This window comes from Ochotona curzoniae, unplaced genomic scaffold (genome assembly GCF_017591425.1).
Source record: "Ochotona curzoniae isolate NIBS_2020 unplaced genomic scaffold, NIBS_Ocur_1.0 contig_2321, whole genome shotgun sequence".
Taxonomy (NCBI): domain Eukaryota; kingdom Metazoa; phylum Chordata; class Mammalia; order Lagomorpha; family Ochotonidae; genus Ochotona; species Ochotona curzoniae.
The window spans coordinates 9,734,933-9,753,185 of record NW_024465421.1 but is presented as its reverse complement, the minus strand read 5'-3'; the positions used below and the strand labels follow the sequence as shown (position 1 = coordinate 9,753,185).

Here is an 18,253-nt window from a genome sequence, read left to right as displayed (position 1 = left end):
GACACAGAAGAACACCCATCTAGGATACTGGTACTACATGCAGTGGTTTAACTTGCCCTGCCAGAACCCCAGCCCTGAGTTCTGACACATACTTTAAAGTTTAGGAAGCAAAAGAAAAAAAAAAGTTTAGGAAGCATCTCATCTCATAACAGTATTTCCTTATAAATCACCTGGTGAAGAAAAGCAGCGAACATTTGATCAAGTGAATCAGCTTTCCCAAAATTCAGGACCAAGATGCTAACTTGAGTCTTCCCCCTCTAAATCTAGCGCCTATTTCACTCCGCTGTGACACCTCGCTGATTCTGAAGCCGGTTTTCCACATGACTTCACAGCGTGATTGATTCCCCCTGCCAGCTCATTTCTATCATGAAGAGTGTGTTACAATATAAACGCTCCCAAGCTCACGGTCCCCAAAGGAAGCTACAGAGCTCAGGGCTCCTGGCTGTGTGTGCCTTGGGGAGCCTGGGGCAAGGGACGCAGGGGCAGGGATCAGGGTTGCTGCCAGGCTTGGAAACACTCCGAGGGGCACGCAGAGCACAGGCCCAAGACTCAGACGTTGTACCCGCTTCTCAGTGGACAAAAGCGTGAATGAAGGGGCGTACGTGTGCAGCCTGGCAACCACCATGCATGAGGAGCACTGTGTCATGGCCACTTTCCACAGAGGATATCATGGTTCACAGAGGTCAAGGGCATCACCCAATGAAAAGGCCGTAACTGAAATACAGCGCTTGCCTCCATGCAGTGTTTTCTTCCCTCTCCCCGGATTCTCATGCTACGTTCTTGGCAGAGCCCAGGCTGTGCACCATTAACCTGGTAATAGTATTATGTAAGGAATAGATGGTATAACTAACTAACTAGAAAAGGAATTCACCCGACATAATTCTTTTTCAACACAGATCTTCAACACATGGGTTAAGAGATAAACTGGGAGCGTGGGAAGTTTTGATCAAGTGCAACCTTGAAGGCGAATCAGGACTAAGAGACACAATAGGAGAGAGACGGTTTTTACTCCTGGAGATCTGCCGTCAGGATAAGCTGCAGTTGCTTCACGCCAACCTCTGTGCCCCTTCCCTTTGGAGGGGACGCCTGGCAAAGGGTCAAAGGTGGTCAGGTCAGTTGGAAACCATTTTGTCTGCCTGCCCGCCTCCACCTCAGAACCCTTGTGGCCAGGCATGGGCCAAGCCAAGTTCCCTCATTCAAGGGGCACCCGCTTGTCCTTTGCTCCCTGTCCCTGGCTTCTTCTGGAGGGCATGAGTTGACCAAAAGATGGCTGTGACCTCTGCAGCTTTCTCCCATTCCTGGTTCCAGGAAATTAGGTACCCCAAAAGCAAGGATTAAAGGCTGGGAGGTAACTTACTCTGTGAGACTCCCTGCTCCTCAAAAAGCAGTGTGCCTGTGAGATCGTGTGGTGCCATACTGGCCACTTATGACACCCAGCTAGAGTATCGTGTATAGCAAACACTTACAAGAACCTCACAGTCTCATCTTTCTGGGCCGATGGCCATGGCTGTGTGCTGTAAACACTTCCAACCTGAAACTGACATGATTCAGCCACAACTCTGCCACCACAGCAAATCAAATCTGATGTTCTTTATTTGTACATCCTTACAAAAACCTCATCAAAATGCTAAAAGCTACTATTCCTGAGATACAGAACAGCGTTTTTTTTTTTTTTCCCTTTCCTAATTTCTAGATTTTCTAAGTGAGTGACACTTATTTGCAACAGAAACAGATAGCTAAATGTCTTCTTTAAAAAGCCAGAGTCCGGGGCTTGGCATGGTGGCCTAGAGGCTAAAATCCTCGCCTTGAACACACTGGGATCCCATATGGATGCCAGTTCTAATCCCAGCAGCTCCACTTCCAATCCAGCTTCCTGCTTGTGGCCAGGGAAAGCAGTCGAGGACGGCCCAAAGCCTTGGGACCCTGCACCTGTGTGGGAGACCTGGAGGAAGCTCCTGGCTCCTGGTTTCAGATCAGCACAGCACCAGCCATTGTGGTCACTTGGGGAGTGAATCGTTGGACCGAAGATCTTCCTCTCTGTCTCTCCTCCTCTCTGTATATCTGCCTTTCCAATAAAAACAAACAAATCTTTAAAAAAAAAAAAAAGCCACAGTCCACTGGTTCGTGTCCCAGCGGCCCCGCTTCCCATCCAACACCCTGCTTGTGGCCCAGGAAAGCAGTGAAGGGGCAGCCCAAAGCCTTGGGACCCTGCACCCACGTGGGAGACCCGGAAGCAGCCCCTGCTTTGGATAGGTTCAGCTTTAGCCATTTTGGCCATCTGGGGAGTGAACCAGCAAAAGGAAGATCTTTCTCTCTGTAAATCTGCCTTTCCAATAAAATAAGTCTTTTTAAAAACTACTTTTTTTTTTTTTTAAAGCCAGAGTCATATGCTCATTTGTTCTCTATCAAACCATGACATACTTGGCTGCAACATAAGTCAGCCAGCGCTCTGTCCTCTACGGCCCATACCTGTCCACGTGAAAGCGGTTGAGCAGGAGCAGGATGGAGTGCTGCTGGGCTCCAGTGGGCAGCCGGATCACGTGGGACTGCATTGTGATGAGCCCGTTCTTGTTGAGGATCTTCCTGTGATAGTGCAGCTTCCCAGCATCCACCCTGGAGGAGGAGGACGCCACGCACCATGTCATTTTGCTTCTCTGGTAGTTTTTAGCCCCACAAGGTACAGAGTCTCTCTCTCTCTCAGACACTCAACAGGCATTCTGACAAGTCCCCCGACCGACCCCTTACTTGAAAGCACTGCTGTGGAGGTCACGCTGCAGCTCCCCCTGCCACCTGGACCGGCCCAGGCGCTCCAGGATGCAGTAGGAGAAGTCGGGGAGCTTCAGGTCAGGATCCCCCTCCTGGCCTATCAGGGCCCGGTAACGCATGGCCTGGGAGGCAACAATGATCAGCTTCTTCCCCCACCTGCAAGCCAGAAACACCCACATGGAGAAACAGGTTGGCGTGACTGTAAGAAAATTAGAATACAAAAATACAGAACCTTCAGAATCACCATTTGCTGGGCTCACAGAGGTCACGATGACCCCCGAATTCAGCCAAGTGAGGTCTGGACCTTAGAACTGCACAGTCTGCTGAAGGAACAGGGCCAACTTGCTTCCTCTTTGCTTATGTTCTTAGGATTTATCCAAGCACCCAGATCAAATCCACGCTCCCCATGACAGCCTGGAAGGCTCTCTGTGACCTGGTCCTCTCTGCTCTCTTTCCTCTCTTCTAGACTCTACCCTTCACCCCCCGGGGTCTTCCAAGATGAAGGAGTCACACAGGGCGTGCCTACGAGAGGGCTCACGGGCTCCCAAGTCCTCACATCTGCCTTCTTCCTAGCCCTGTTTAGACGCCTGGCCTGACAGCTCTCCTTCCTCCGGAAGTCACCATACCTGGTGACTTGACTTCCACCACAAGTAGACAAAGAGAAAAAGGAGAAGCTGTATTATCGTGTGGTTTGTGCCTAAAATCGGTTGTCTTTGTAAGTCGGGGAAGACTGCACAGCCTGTTTTCCCAGCAGATCACTTCATGCCTAAAGGTGACAAACTCAGGACCTGGACTCTTCCTCAAAGCAGCCTCACTAAGTTAAACTGTTACAGGTCATCTGGGAGAAAGTGTGCAAGCATGGAAGTGAGTTTCCTGGTCTTTGATTTCTTACTCAGACTGGCTTACTGACCGCACTGTTATAATTCCAGTAATCACCGTGGGCATCAGCAGCAATTAGCTGACTCGGTGACTCCTCGCGGTCATCACGCAGGCTGTCAAATATGGACCAAGCACTGAGCAAGGGATTAGAACACTAAGAGAAACATAAATGATCTCTACCGTCAAGGGGCTGACCCTGTGAGATAAACTCACATAGGAATGGCTGGGCAGTCCTGGGCCCAGCTAGGACAAGAAAACAAAAGGCAACTTCCAAATGTCACCTGCCTGTCACTCTCAACCGTAGACACAAAAGGAAGAGAAAGACAGGAGCCCCGAGCTACAGTAGCCTCAAGTGGGGTGGGAGCTGGCTTAGTGCAGGAGCGATGACCACCAAGAGGCACTGGGACTGCAGGCCAGCCCTAAGTGCTCTGGCTGGAGTACACTGGGTGGCCCCACACTCCCGACAGGGACAGACCCGTTACCTGTCGAAGGCTTCCGCCATGGTGCAGCGGGGCTGCAAAGCCTTGGTCCTGATGTCGTTGGTGATGTTCTTCCTCTCCTTGAAGTAGCGGCACGAGCCCTGGATGCCATCCTTGTTCTCCAGGATCATGTGAATGGGGTAGACGTCCTCCAGTGGCACCGGGTCCCGCCGGGACTCCAAGATTCCAGTTTCCAAGTCAATTTCTTCATACCTAAGAGGACGAACACAGAAGACAAAGCCCAGCTGAGCTTCGGCAATGATGAATGTGCAGCGTGTGTGCCCTGGACCACCTCCTGCCGTGATGAGACAGGGTAACACTGTGCTGTCTTTCTGCCTCACAGATCCAAGTGGTCTTGATAAGCAAGCAGCCAACCTTACGGAAGGAACTCAGACCTTCCCAGGGCCCCTCAAATCTCCCCGCAAGCTGGGTGCTGGGATCCAAACTACCTTATTACCTGTCCTAGCCATGGCCCGTTGGTTTCTCCAGACCTGGTCCCCAGTCTCCAAGACCACCAAGTGGGGACTGGAGGATTCCAGGTGTCCCTTCTCTAAGACATCATCTTTCCATCTCTCCAGTATCCTTATCGGCTTCTCTCATGTTAATTATCACCCTCGGGTTAATAATTCTCACCTCAGAATCCCCCGTCCTCTACTCTTCCCTACACACCAACGAAACGTCTTTACTTGTCTATCGAACACCCCACGTTCCAGGAGATCAGAGCCCAAGTTAGGAGCACCTTTGCTTTCTGCAATCAAGTGTTCCCCATGCTCTAACACTGTCCCCGGGCTCCTCGTCAACACCATCTCCAGTGTGCTTCAAGTTTTCTTTGAAATCTCCTTCCTACCTTGCACCGGTCTCATTAAGGCCAGAGCCCACATACACTTTCCGAGTCTTTTCTTTCTCACTCCCTCTGGGATTTCCATGCCCTCAAATCATGCCTTTCTCCCCTGCCTCCTAGAAACCAATCTGGCCTAACTGTCTTCTTCCTCTGAGCCACAGCTTTCTGCCTCCTGTAGAAGATGCCTCATCCTGAATGCAGCCTTGGATCTGCATGCACCCCCGGACTCTACTGAAGGCCTCCGATCACAGCACGGTCCCCAACTCGCCAGGATTGTGATCTGTCAACCTCCCCGAGGTGCCAAACGACACTCCTCTGTTTCTTCACCTCAGTAGTCACCCCATCACTGACATGAGATATGCACAGTTACTGTAAAACCAGGCTGGTTAGATGATGTGCTGGGTCTTCATCTGAGGCAAGTGTCCTGTGCATGGTCAAGGCGGGCTGGGCTGGGCCACACTGTCTGGCACAATCTCACCAGGAGGACGACGGCTGGAATGCTCTCCCCAGGGATGACCTCAGTCAGCAGCCTTCATGACCCATGATGGACTAACTTACAGCAGCCTAGCTCAGGCCCTCCCTCTCACCTGCTTTACCTCCTAAGAGGCCAGATGGTAACAAACTCAGAGAGCTGTGCTCGGGCAAGCCAAAGGGACCTCCATTCTGTGTGCCTCAGGGAATGGTCCAGCACCTTCCCCATTCCCCCAGATGTGGCCTCCAGACCGCACTTTTGCTCTCTCTGCCTCAGAGAATGGTAAGTGAATTTCTCCCAGGATGCCCAATGGCTGACACCTGAGGGTGCCCTTTTTTGGGGGAAGGGGACACCCTTTTTGAATCCTCTTTCCTCAGGGTTCACAGCCAACCAGTCACCAATCCTCTGGACCTCTCTGCCTGGTATGTCTTGATTTCATCTTCTCAACCTCTTTCCTATAATCACTATATGGCAAGCTGGCCCACGACTGGTCTGCAACAGTTCTCAACTCTCTCCTGGCCTGACCCTTGTTATGTGGCTTCCTCCAGTCATTTGGATAAAGGGAAAACTCTATAAATGGATTAAAACATAACAACATTGCAATGTGGTGAAGGGCAGAGTGGGTCCTGGACCCAGGATTTCTGCATTCAAAATCTGGGTTCTATTTTTAATGGTGGATCATCTTGAGCAACTTGCTTAGCCCCTTTGCGTCTTGATTTTCTCTCCACGAAAACAAAGACAACATTACCCACTTGCGAAGGTTGCTGTATTAGTATGTGTAAGAATCTTAGAACAGAGACTGGTGTTGTGGTGCAGTGGGTTAAGCGGCTTCCTGTTGCCAGCTCCGTCTCATCCAGCTCCCTGCTATTGTGCCTGGGAAAGCAGCAGAAGATGGCCCAAACACTGAGGCCCTGCCACCCACAAGGGAGAGGTAGAGGAAGCCCCTGGCTTCAGCATGGCCCAGCCCCAGCTATCGTAGCCATTTGGAAAGTGAACCAGCAGATGGAAAATCTGTTTCTCCCTCTCCCTTTGTCAACTTGCCTTTCAAATAAATAAATAAATAAATCTTAAAAAAAAAATAGATTCTGAGAACAGTACCAGGTATAGGTCAACCTTTATGCCTCATTCTGTCCTGTTCTATGCTTCAGCTAAACTTCATCTCGCTCTCTTCTTCCAGCCTCTCACAGTTGCTGTTATGTGTCCACAATGCCTTTTGCCAACTGGCTGTCTAAACCCAACTTCTTTTTTTCAAAAGATATTTTATTTTTATTGGGAAGGCACTTTTATGGAGAAGGAAATATGGAAAGATTTTCCAGCCCACTGGTTCACTCCTCAAGTGGCCACAATGGCCGGAGTAAGCCAATTCGAAGTCAGGAGTTTCCTTCATGTCTCCCCCATGGGTTCAGAACCCCAAGGGTTTGGGCCATTTTCTGCTGCTTTCCCAGGCCATAAGTAGGGCTGCTTGGGAAGTAGAGCAGCCGGGACACGAACCAGTGCCCATAAGGATGCCGGCATTTGCAAGCAGACAATTATTAAATTGAGCCTTAGTGTCTGGCCCTGTAAACCCAACTTTTCAGCCTCATCTTGGACATGACTCTGGGCACATTCCCCACCCTCACACCGTGCCTGCAGACCATGGCTGCACAGACCCTGGGGGCGGCTGCTTCGCCCCTCTTACATTCCACATGGAAATTACAGTGCTTCTGTCCTGCCTCTGCTCCCAATCCCAGCTTCCTGCACATCTATCCTGGGAGGCAGCAGGGGACAGCTCAGACACTCCAATGCCTGCCACTCACGTAGGAGAACCAGAAGGAGTGCCAGGTTCCTGGCTTGAGCCTGGCCCATCAGGCTGGCCGTTGTGGGGAGTAAACGAGCCTGGTGGATGATTTTCTGTCTCTCTGCCTTTTGAATAATAGCAAGCAAGCAGACTCTGCAGTTCTAAACCAATGCTCAGTGCTTAACCGCTTTGTGCCTCAGTTTACCCCCCTGTATGGTAGGGGCAGACAACAGCACCTACTGCAAGGGATCCTGGTGAGGCTCGAACGCTTGTCACTGCAAGGATGGAGCTACTAGATTCAGTGTGATTCAGGTATCACGCTGGCTGCTATGCACCTCTGCTTCATGTGGACCGCTGGTCTGATACGGGAGGCTCCGTGGGATCTGCCTTCCTGCTCCCACTCTATGTTGCATTGGATGGAGACGGGAGAACATCGCCCAGCTGGATAGAACGGGGCACCAGCAGGTGATGTCCAGCTCCTGGGCCCTGCCAGGGCCGAGACCCCCCAATCAGACGCTCCCCCAATGCTCCCCTCCCAGACTCCCAGTCCTCCCTGGATTTTGCTCCGTTCTCCCTCCGATCCCCCAACTCCCTCACTCCGCGGCCCTGCGCCCGCCCGCCCGCCCGCAGGCCCTGGTCGCTGACCGATCCTGCAGCTGGAGGTCGGGTCGCTCCCGAGGCTCCTCATAGAAGCTGATTCCCGGGTGCGTGGCAAGGGCCTGCCACAGAAACTCCTGCGTGCAGGGCTCCAACGGCAGCGGGAATGGTGGCACGCGCGTCTCCAGACGGCTCCACAGCGCGGGCAGACACAGGCCGTCCAGCCCCTCCAGGGCCACCTCGTCTAACAACGACTCCAAGGCGTCCATGGCCGCTTCGGCGAGCTGCCCCAGCGGCGCCTGCGCACCGCGCTGCCAGGCGGACTCCAGAGGCGCGCCTGCGCACCAGCGTCGGAGCCGGGGATCGGTGGAATTCCAGCGCGCCTCCTTGACGTCACTCGCTTTGGAGGCGGGCTCAGCAAGCGGTGCTCCGTCTCTATTGGTCAGGATCCCCGCAGTAACCAGGGGAACTGCAAACAGTGTAGAGGCCGCTTCCGGTTCGGGCACCCGGAACCGCCGCCTCTAGGGATGGACGGTGAGTGTCCATGGGCTTCTCCAGGAGGTCGGGCAGTTACTCTGCTATTGTTGCTGAGTTTTCTCAAGGCATGGACTCCTGGTCCACCGCTTCCTGACACGATATGAGGGAACGGGAAATGTAGTGACCCGGGTTGGGAGAAGAGACTGGAGGGGGGCGTGGTCAGAGGTGCAGACGTTCTGTCCCGCTGTGGTCGTGGAGGGAACCGGTGACTGGCCAGGGACTCCGGGAAAGAACTGTGGGTGGGAAAGAAGAAGTCGAGGACCCAGGAAGATGATCCTGTGTGTTCTGTAGAATCTGGAAGTTGGGGTGGACTGGCCAGGTTGGTCTGGGGAGGCCAGCCGTTGCTGCTGGAAGGAAGTAGGCACGGGCAGTGTGGAGGAGGCTGGGGAATGCTCCGTTTCTGTGTTTTGCTGTTAACTGTAGCCCAAATGGACAGACTTTCCACTGCCAGGAACACCTCCCTGAGCTTCCTAGCGTAACCCTTTGAGGCCAGCGTGAGCCTGTTTTACAGAGGGGGCAAGCTGAGGCTCAGAGAAGTTAACTTTTCCAAGTCTAACAGGCAGAGCACGGCAGAATAAGCGGGGAAAACGCAGACACTGTGTGTCTCTGGAGCAAAATGATGGCGTTTGAGATCTGGAAGGGTTTTCCTGGAGGCTGCAAATCCCGATGTGTGGCAGTACGTGCCTACTGGGCTGGGTTAGGGCTGTGACTGGAGATCGCTTCCCTCATCTGCATGGGAATCTGCTCGGTCATCTCCAGCCAATTGGTCATGTAGGGTGTTTCTCCAGATATCCCGATGGCCCAGCATCCTGAAGGCCACTGTTCAGGGATCCTTGGCTAGAATCGTGACATTTACAGTGTGAAAGAACCTTAACGTAGGCTATTACTGGCTGGTCAGGCTCAGGTTTTAAAGTCAGGGGGATTTTTTTTTTTTTTTTTAAACTCTGTGGCCCCTGGCTTCTCTGGAGTTTGTTCTGGAGAATCTTCCTGCCTTTGATACATCTGAATGCCTGGTGTGGAAGAAAGTTCCTAGTAGAAACTTCTGCCCTGCCCTGTGCTCTTTGCCCTCCAGAGGGAGAACTGTCATCAGATGGCCCTGGGGGTTAAAGGTGCAAATCCTGAAGCTGTGGAACAGCAGTCCCCGGATACCTGTAGGCCGCTGCTTCAAAAGCCTGTCGCTCTCATGAGTTCTGTGATGTTTGTGATGGCAGAGATCAATCGTCCATCAATTCACTTTAAAAATATAACAAGAATAAATCAATGCCATTCGAACAAACATACCATTGTATATGCAAAACAGCTGTATTCCCCCCCCCCCTTTTTTTTTTTTAGTGAAAAGAGCAACACTGTTTTCCGTTTTTCTCAAATCTCTCATGTGTGGCTTCATAGAAGGAGCTAGACTCTCACTTCTGCGCTAGCGTCCCAACTGCATCGTCTTCTGCTTGGGCTGATGTCTATGAAGGCCTCACGGGCACACAAACCTGTGACATATATAGATCGTTGGAACAGGGAGGAACATTTTAAATAGCCTTTCCTCCTCTTTGCAGACACTGTTCTTTAATAACTGCATAAAAACTTAACAAGTGACAACATTTTGTTAAAAAGTCATCACAATATTGATACCTGACACCTTACCAGCCAACTCTGTATCATGTTCCATGAAAACGTATTGGTCTCCCTTGCCCTGTGATTGGATCGTTCACACAGTTGATTTTATAACATAAACCCTGGGCAAATGCTGGTTGGCTGAGTCATGCCTTGTCTTTCCAGTCATTGGAAGGAAACTCTCACCCACACACTGTTATTTCCTTGAAGGGACGGGCTCATTTCATTCCTATCTGGGAAATGTCTGTCAATGTTCCCAACCCTGAATCACTGTGATGTACGTGTGTTAATAGTTCACTCCAGGGACAAACAGTGTCTCTTAACTAAAGGCAGTGGGCTCAGCTGGCAGCTACTGAATGGTACATCTTTTCTAGGTAATCCACCTTTGGGCTTAGCTTGTAACAGAAAGGCTTTATATCCACTTCTCATATTTTCATGCACCATATTTACCAAGGTATTCATTTCTAGGTTGAGATCCAGTCAAATTTTTGTAGTTTCCAGAAGAGGTTTTTTGCTTTTTGTTTTTTTAAAGGTTTGTTTATTTTTATTGCAAAGTCTGGTATATAGAGAAAGAAGGAGAGACAGAGAGGAAGATCTTCCAACTGTTGATTCACTCCCCAAGTGACCGCAATGGCCAGAGCTGAGCCAATCCTAACCAGGAGCTAGGAGCTTCTTCCAGGTCTCTCCCACAACGGTGCAGGGTCCTGAGGCTTTGGGCCATCCTCCACTGCTTTCCCAGGTCACAAGCAGGGAGCTGCATGGGAAGCGGTGCCACTAGGATTAGAAACCGGCGTCCATATGGGATCCTGGCGTGTTCAAAGCAAGGACTTAAGCCACTAGGCCACTGTGCTGGACCCCAAAGGAGGTTCTTAAATGTGTGTTTTACCAGGACATTGGGATAGTAAACAATAGGAGGGCTGCTGGTATAGTTTGGCTGTGCTGTCTTGCTTCAGGCTGCAAGCAGTGTGACCTCTGCGGGCTGGGCTTTGCTCAGCACAGTCAAGAATTCCTGTCTGAGAATTAAAATAAGGAGAGTTTGAGCTTTGCCTTCCTCTTGTCCTGGGAGCTGTGAAGCACACCATGAAAGACATTGCTGTAGCACGGGTGGGAAGCATTCAGCCCCACAGGCGGGCTGGGTAAAGTCTGGGAAATTATTTGTTCTGGCCCTGCCAGTGCAGCTGTAGGTGGAATTGGAAATTTTCATAAGTCCAAAGCGAGCTATTTTTTTTCTTTTTAGCCTGTGAATGATGTTGTAGAGATCCAGATGGTCCTTGGAAGAAAATAGCAGACCTCTCCCCTCTGCCCCTTCCCCGCGCCCCTGCCGACTCTGGATAAACCACTTTCCAATGGTCTAGTTGGTCACGTTGTTGTCGCTGCACTCCTAGAATGTTCTGGTGGCCGCACGGAGGAATTTGCTGCTGTTCAGATTGGCTACAAAGAGGCATCATTTTATTCTAAGAAAGTGTTTACTTTTAGTTGAAACCTTCCAAGAATCCCATCTTCTGCACATGATTGTCAGGCCCACATCTATTGGATAAAGTGTGAAGCAGGCTTTACTAAATTGTTTATTCTAGCCAACCAGATAAGCTAAGCCTGACCTTATCAGAAAGATGTTTACTTGCCAAATTCCCGACCGCCTTCCATGTCTAGCAGGTGTTTCCCTAAACCAGAACTGCAGCCTTCTTTGTTCTGCGTGCTCAGAGCGCTACCGCCTTTCACAACACCTTCCCTGACCCATGGATTTTAACGTGGAACAGATCCTGATAAGTCTCTGTGACATGATCTGTGGTGTGCCAAGGCCTTTGGCAAGGCCATCCAGCCCCAGATTCGAATCACAGGTGTGTTGTGTGTCCTCTGAGAGCCTTGGTTTACCTGTCAGTGAAATGGAGACGATGAGCAAGTCTCCACTGTCTCGTGGACTCAATGAAAAGCAATTGAAGGTGCTTATGGTGCAGTCTGGGATGTGACAGCAAGTGCCACCGTCGTCTGCAAGTGGGCAGCTTTCATCCACGCTGCTCAGACAAGAGGGAGCCACCTCTGATTGAAACTGCAGCAGTTAACATGCGTGGTCATTAATTAGCTTCCTCTTTGTTTAAGACAAAACCCCCAATGTTTGACAATTTTTAATTTGCATAAGGGTAATTGGCAGCCCGTGAATCTTCCGTTTATGAAAATGCTCACCTTTGTGTTAAAGTCAGATATTTTTCTCCCAGTACTTTTAAAGTATGAGATGATTTAGGAGGGGGAAAAAAAAACCCACCGTGTTCTCAGATTTTGAGGAACATGCCAATTAGACGGAAGTTCAGCCCGTCCATGTAATTAGGAAGAATTTGAAAGCTGCTCATTTGCTTTTGCTGCCCCCAGAGCAAATATTCACCACTTCCCCGTTTATCCTGTTCATTTGCTTAGCAAACTTTCTCCGAGAATTAATAACACCAACATGAAATTTCACCTCACTTGTCCAAACAATCCCTAACTGTGAAATACAAGTGCTAAGATCTGGCTGCGAGATCACGAGCTATGGTGTCTGTCTGGGCTGGTCCCATCTCGTGTAATATTTACCTGGGCTCCCGGTGATGTGTTTGTTTTTCTGATGACTTAAAAATAAACCAAGCACAAAATCGTCAAAGAAAATAAAACCCAGCAAGCGTTCAGCAGGCAAAACAAAATGCGGGCACCAGATGGTGTGTGTGGCTCTTCTGCTGTCTTCATTGCTCCTGTCTGTCCATCTGATGCATGTCTCTTTCCCTCCAAGCTTTTCGGCATTCGTTCTGTCCCACTGCCTTAACTCGCTGCAGCTTGGCACACCGGCTCTTGCTGATTTTTTCCTTCGGGGCATGCGTTCCATGATTGAATAGCGTGTCAGCGTCTTCTCTCCACGCAGAGCCAGAGGTGTCAGCGTGAGTGAGCTTGAGTCCAGGTGAAGGAGAGACAGCCATACGGTTAACCGTACTGTTCTCCAGGCTTCTCTGTAAAGTGGATTTGCCTAAAGGTACATCTTTTAGATTTGTTTATTTTTTAAACGAAAATTTTTCAAAAGAAAAATTAGCAATGTAGGCAATACGAAAATGAATCTTGTATGTCAGAGATAGCAAAATAGTTGCCCAGGTGTGGGTTTTTTGTGTTTTTGTTTGCCTGTATGTTTTGGTCTCTTAAAATCTTGAATTAGTGGTTGTCACCATTAGAACATTGACAGGTTTCTCCTAAATACTTGATCATGGAGTTTTCTGGGAAATGCCAGTAAAATCTACTAACACAGAATCTGAATCCTGCCTGGTAACAGCCTTCCCCCGGAGCCACGTGAATAGTACCCCTCTGCCAAGGGGGACGTGCCCTGTCCCAGCCCACACAGGGCCTGCCAGGCCTGGAACCCTCACATCTTCTACCTGCCTGGGCCTGTCAGCATCTGGCTAAACCCTAACCCCCGCATTAGTATTAATTTACACAGCTTTGGAAGTGCCACTCAACTGTATTGTGTGCTGAGCTGTGTGACAAGCTGTTCTTTTACTGTGGAAAAGCAGAGACTGTCAGCACTACCCATAAGAACTTTGGAGAGGGATGAAAAAGAAAAAAGCCAGACATCCTAACACTTGTAAAATGCCAAGCACTCTGGTCTTTGTTTGTAAATAAAGTTTTATTGGAACACAGCTAAGCCCATTTACGTCCCCGATATCTGTGTGTTCCTGGTACCTTGGCAGTGGTGGCTGTCATGACGGAGACCTTGGCAGGATAAACCTGCTTGTCCTGGATGATCTGACTGTAGCAGTGTGATGCTGTGATGATGGCCCTTTGACCCCAAGACCCAGCTACAGGCTCAAAGCCAGGACTCCACCCAGTAAAGTCCGCCCACTGTAGTATGTGATCAGAGTGAGCTCAGACTGGTTGCTGCCCACTGTGGCCAGATTCACACTCCTGGAGAATGTGCCTGTGGCCTCCTCGTGGGCAGATGAATGAAGAACACCTTGACTGCCTTCGCAGGTCCCTTGGGGCCTGGCCCCACGACTGACCACTCCTCTGTTCCCAAGCGGGAGAGGCCTCACCAGGAGCAAGTGCAGTTGTTCAGAAGGAGGAGCTTGAAGCTGCTTATATTAGAGCACTTAATCAGAAGACTGAGAAAAGCGTCACACACCCATTTGCGGTCCTTTGGGGTCTTTTGGGGTTTTGAGCAGCCCGCTCCTTGGAGGCTGAGCATTTGTGGACATGGTCGCTGTCACGTGGAGACCACCTCCGGGGAAGCACTGCCTTCACAGCCTCACGTACAGACACATGCTGCTGCTTCAAGCACAGGGGTTTTATGCCAAACCGCCCTGTGCCCAGAGATGTATATTCCCCTTACTCAAAAAAAAAAAAAAGTGATGTCACCCAAAAACCTGGACTGCTCCATCTTATCAGCAGGGTGCCTTGGGGAGCAGTTGGTGTAGCAGCCCAGATGCTCATGTCCCATAGCAGAGAACCTGGTCTGATTCCAGCTCCCTGCTAATGCAGACCTTGGGAGGCAGCCGGTGATGGCTCAGAGAATTTGGTCCCTCCCACCCACGTGGGAAACTTGGCTTGTGTTCCTGGGCACCTGGCTTTGGGTCTGGCTCAGCCTTGGTGGTTGAGGGCATTTTGGGAGTGAGCCAACAGGCAGGAGCTGTTTGTCGCTCTGCTTTTCAAGCAAGCAGAGTATTGGCCCCGTCGCACCTGCCTTGTCACACAGGTCAGATTCCCCAGAGCTGGACAAGGGGGACACATGCTGATGGTTTGACTCCTTATGGCTGGTGCTGGGTAGTCATCAGGTGCCCCCTTCCTGCCTTGGGCACATTGGCTTCCCCCCTGGGCCTATGAGAGTTCAACCCCCCACCTGAGCCTCCTCAGGAAGCCATCTCTTTTGCACCCTAGATCCTTCCCATACATCTCCATCCCCCCACCCCTCTGCTCCGCGCCTTGCCTTTGCTGTGGCATGGCAAGCTGTGTCATTCCTGTAAGTCAATTCCCCTCTGTCACCCTACCTCCCCTCCTCCAGTAAATAGAGGTTGGCCACTACTATCTGAAGAACAAACCCCTCCCCCAAGGCAGGGTTCCCCCCGCCCCCAGACAAGATCCACCCTGGTTCCTTTGTTTGCCTGACATCCAGCTCCAGGCCTGGCAAGGGAGTTTTTACTGCAGGGACACTGTAACCGGGAAAGAGGTTTGCCCTTTGGTGCTTTCTTTCCTGGCTGGCCGGGCTCCATAGAGCAGACAGAGGCAAGGTGCCCAGAACCAGGCCTCTGGTCAAGCCTTTGGAGAGCTGGGCTGCTTCCGTTTTCTCCAGCAGACAACATGGGTGCCCTAGACACTGTCGTTTGAATGCTCCAATCCTGTCCAGGTACCGTGCTCTGGTCCAGCTGCCTTTAAGGGAACTGCTTTCCATAAAGCTTCTCCTACTTTCCAGTTTAGCTTCTTATCTGCGGCCTTCTCCATTTTCCCACCCCTCCCCCGCCCCCATTTCCCATCCCAGTGGAGTTAACTTTCACTTGCAGCTCCCGCCTCACTTTGGAACCCGCTGTGATCTTGACCAGCTTTAGCTGATGGATTCTCAGACTTAATCATATCCTTCAGAGATGAGAAAGTGACAGGTGACTGCAATCTATTAGGAAATTGTCTTCCCACCTGCAGAGACCACAATGCTTTTCTAAACTCTCAGAAACTTGCCACACAATATGTCTGGGTCTCCTAAGAGTCCCAAACCATTTAGCTTTACGAACCTATCCCTGTCCTGTATTAGGATACTTGGGCTTGATTCCTCACTCCAGCTGCTGATGCCAGCTTCCCCCAAATGCACACCCTGGGAGGCAGCGGGTGATGGGTCAAGTCCTTGGTTCCCCCCTCCATACACACACAGGAGGGACTGGGCTCCTCCGGCTTTTGGTCTTTGTCCTGGAAAATACTTAACAGATAGGGTCAGGATCCCATCTTGGGCACTCTAAGGCATCTCAGAACCTTGGGGACCCCCTGCAGGGATCTCAACACAATTTAGGGCCAGCTTGCCAGCTTGCGGATGAGTGATGGCTGTGACAGAGTTTCTGTTGATTTTCTTTGAATACCTCACGGACCTTGCGTGCCCAGGAATGTTATTCAGTTACAGGAAGAAATCTGTTGTCTGCTAATCTCTGGAGGCATGTAGGGATGGGCCTCTTCCATTTTTGCATGTGTAATTAGAGAATTAAATACATTAGTAGACATAAAGCACTTGGGGTAGGGCCCAGCATAGTAAATAATAGCCATGTTGATGATGATGATAATGATGATGACGGCGGCGACTTATGCTGAAGACGGGGACACAGGAATCTTCACCTGCAGTTTCCCTTTGGGGAGAAGACTCACAGGCCTGCTCATGAATGGGCCCCCTGGACCTGACCTCAGTAGCAGGGAGGCAAGAGTAGGGCTGGGAATCAAGAGGCACGTGCCATGTGGTGGGCTGCCAGTCTGGGTCCTTCATGGCTGTCACCAAGCAGGAAGGCAGGCCTTGTGTTGCCAGATCTTTTTCTCAAGAGAATCCAGAACTCCAAATTTTGAAGTGTGAAATATACCGAGTTTTAAGTATTGGTTGAAAACAACAACAGAAATTTTGTTTTTAACATAGAGGCCAGGCAGATGTGTGTGGGGGGGCTAGATTCAGCCAGGGAGAGACTTTGGAGCAAGTCTCCACATTGTCACGTGGTTGATGCAGGGGCTGTGGCCCAGGGAGGTTGAGTTCCTGCAGCCAAGTCATGGACAGCCTGGGCTGCAGGAACAGGACTGCGGTCAGCTTCAGTCTCGTGCCTCCCACCCTTTCCCCCAGGCCTCACTCAGGAGCCTGTGCGCTGCCAGGTTTGGCTCCTTGCCTCCTTTGCCATGGAAGTTTCATGTCCGGTCCGTCTAGGACAGCGGACTGTTTGACTTTGGTCTCCATCTCCCTAGGGCGTTGCTCCCCAGACCAGGCCTTCCTGGTACTGGAGAAGAACGGAGAAGGCAGCGTTTGTGGAATCAGAGGCAGATGGCTTGGCTTCTGACTCCTCTGCCTGGCTTTTGTGATTTCAGGGCTCACTTCCGTGGCAAACAGATGTCAACAAAAGGAGGTTGCACTGGGTCACTTTAGGAACCACCTGACTTCATCTGTTTGAAACCCTTGGAAGGATGCCTGGCACTCAGTAGGCCCATGGTAAACATTGCAAGGGGCAGGAACACATCTATCCCCTTAGCATTCTGGGAGACCTTATGCACTAATTCCCGAATTGCTCAGTCATTTTGGGGGTGCTGAAAGGCACTTAAGTTTATATCTGTATACATCTGGGGACCACAGAGACTTTGTGGGGAAGTGGACTTAAAGGGTAATGTGAATTTTTCATGATTTTTTTTAAGTCTCCTCATCCACACCTGTTCTTACAAATGCAGAGTCCTCACTTGGATCCCTGGGGGAGCTGGGGACAGGTGAGTGGGCTGGTTTGGAGTGTGTTGTGGGCATGGGTTTAGGCACTGGTGTGATGGATATAGAGGAAGACGGAAATCTATTTCCGCCTGGGAAGCAGTTGTCTCATAAGCCACTGACTTGATTACAGAAGTGTGGCGTGTACTTATCTTTACTATTTCAAATGGAAAAAAATCAATATTTTCCAGTTATCTCCAATGGGATATTTAAGTTCATTTGTCATATTTTGTTTCCCCATCCCAGAAGCAGTAGCGGGGAAAGGGGTCAGGAGAGCACATCGCGAAAGAATGAAATCTCTATTGCAGCTCGCAGGCCAGCCTCCCGGCCCTTCCCACGTCATCCATTCAGGAACTCAGCCATTCACACACTCACAGCTACACCTGCTTGTCTGAGCACCCACCCGATGTGGGAAATCAGTGGTGATAAAGTCAGCCAGCCACCTCCGGCTCCACAGAGCTGATAGTGAGGAAGACAGACAGAGCAGGAACACATTAATAGGAAAGAGATCAGATCGAGGAAGGAGATCTGATAAGCGCTATGCAGAAGATTGAAGTCGGAAAGACTGGCTCACTGCAAGGAGCTGAGTCCCTCTAAGCTCTGATCCGATCAACAGGACCAAGGGAAGGACAGCTGTAAAAAGAGGGAATGGAAAAGGCCCAGGCTGGGAGGTCGGGTAGGATCATGAGTGTAAGAAGCCCAAGAAAGGCAAGTAGGCTGTGTGGCAGCTGACCCCAAGGGAGGAGAGAAAAGGAAGTCCAAGACCTGACATGGTCCTGGCCTCGGGGCGTGGGGAGCCAGGGAATGCTGTGTGGGTTCTCTCATACGCACCGAGAGAAGCATTAGAAGGTCGAGCCAGCAAGTATGATGGTTT

The 18,253-nt window shown here is 50.7% G+C and overlaps 2 protein-coding genes across 2 annotated transcripts in view; one reads left to right on the top strand and one right to left on the bottom strand.

Moving 5' to 3' along the window:
* The window catches only part of GTF3C1 (general transcription factor IIIC subunit 1), a 54,780-nt gene extending 46,700 nt beyond the window's left edge, over positions 1-8,080 (bottom strand). Inside the window, exons 1-4 of the mRNA XM_040973167.1 lie at positions 7,860-8,080; positions 4,128-4,337; positions 2,746-2,922; positions 2,470-2,613 (exon numbers count right to left, since the gene is read on the bottom strand). Of these exons, the coding sequence (XP_040829101.1) occupies positions 2,470-2,613; positions 2,746-2,922; positions 4,128-4,337; positions 7,860-8,080 (752 nt within the window). The remainder of the gene's footprint in view (positions 1-2,469; positions 2,614-2,745; positions 2,923-4,127; positions 4,338-7,859) is intronic.
* Positions 8,081-8,311: 231 nt separating this feature from the next.
* LOC121151591 (katanin interacting protein) overlaps positions 8,312-18,253 on the top strand; it is a 157,559-nt gene continuing 147,617 nt past the window's right edge. The window contains exon 1 of the mRNA XM_040973166.1: positions 8,312-8,345. Coding sequence (XP_040829100.1) covers positions 8,339-8,345 — 7 coding nt within the window. The 5' untranslated portion in view covers positions 8,312-8,338. The remainder of the gene's footprint in view (positions 8,346-18,253) is intronic.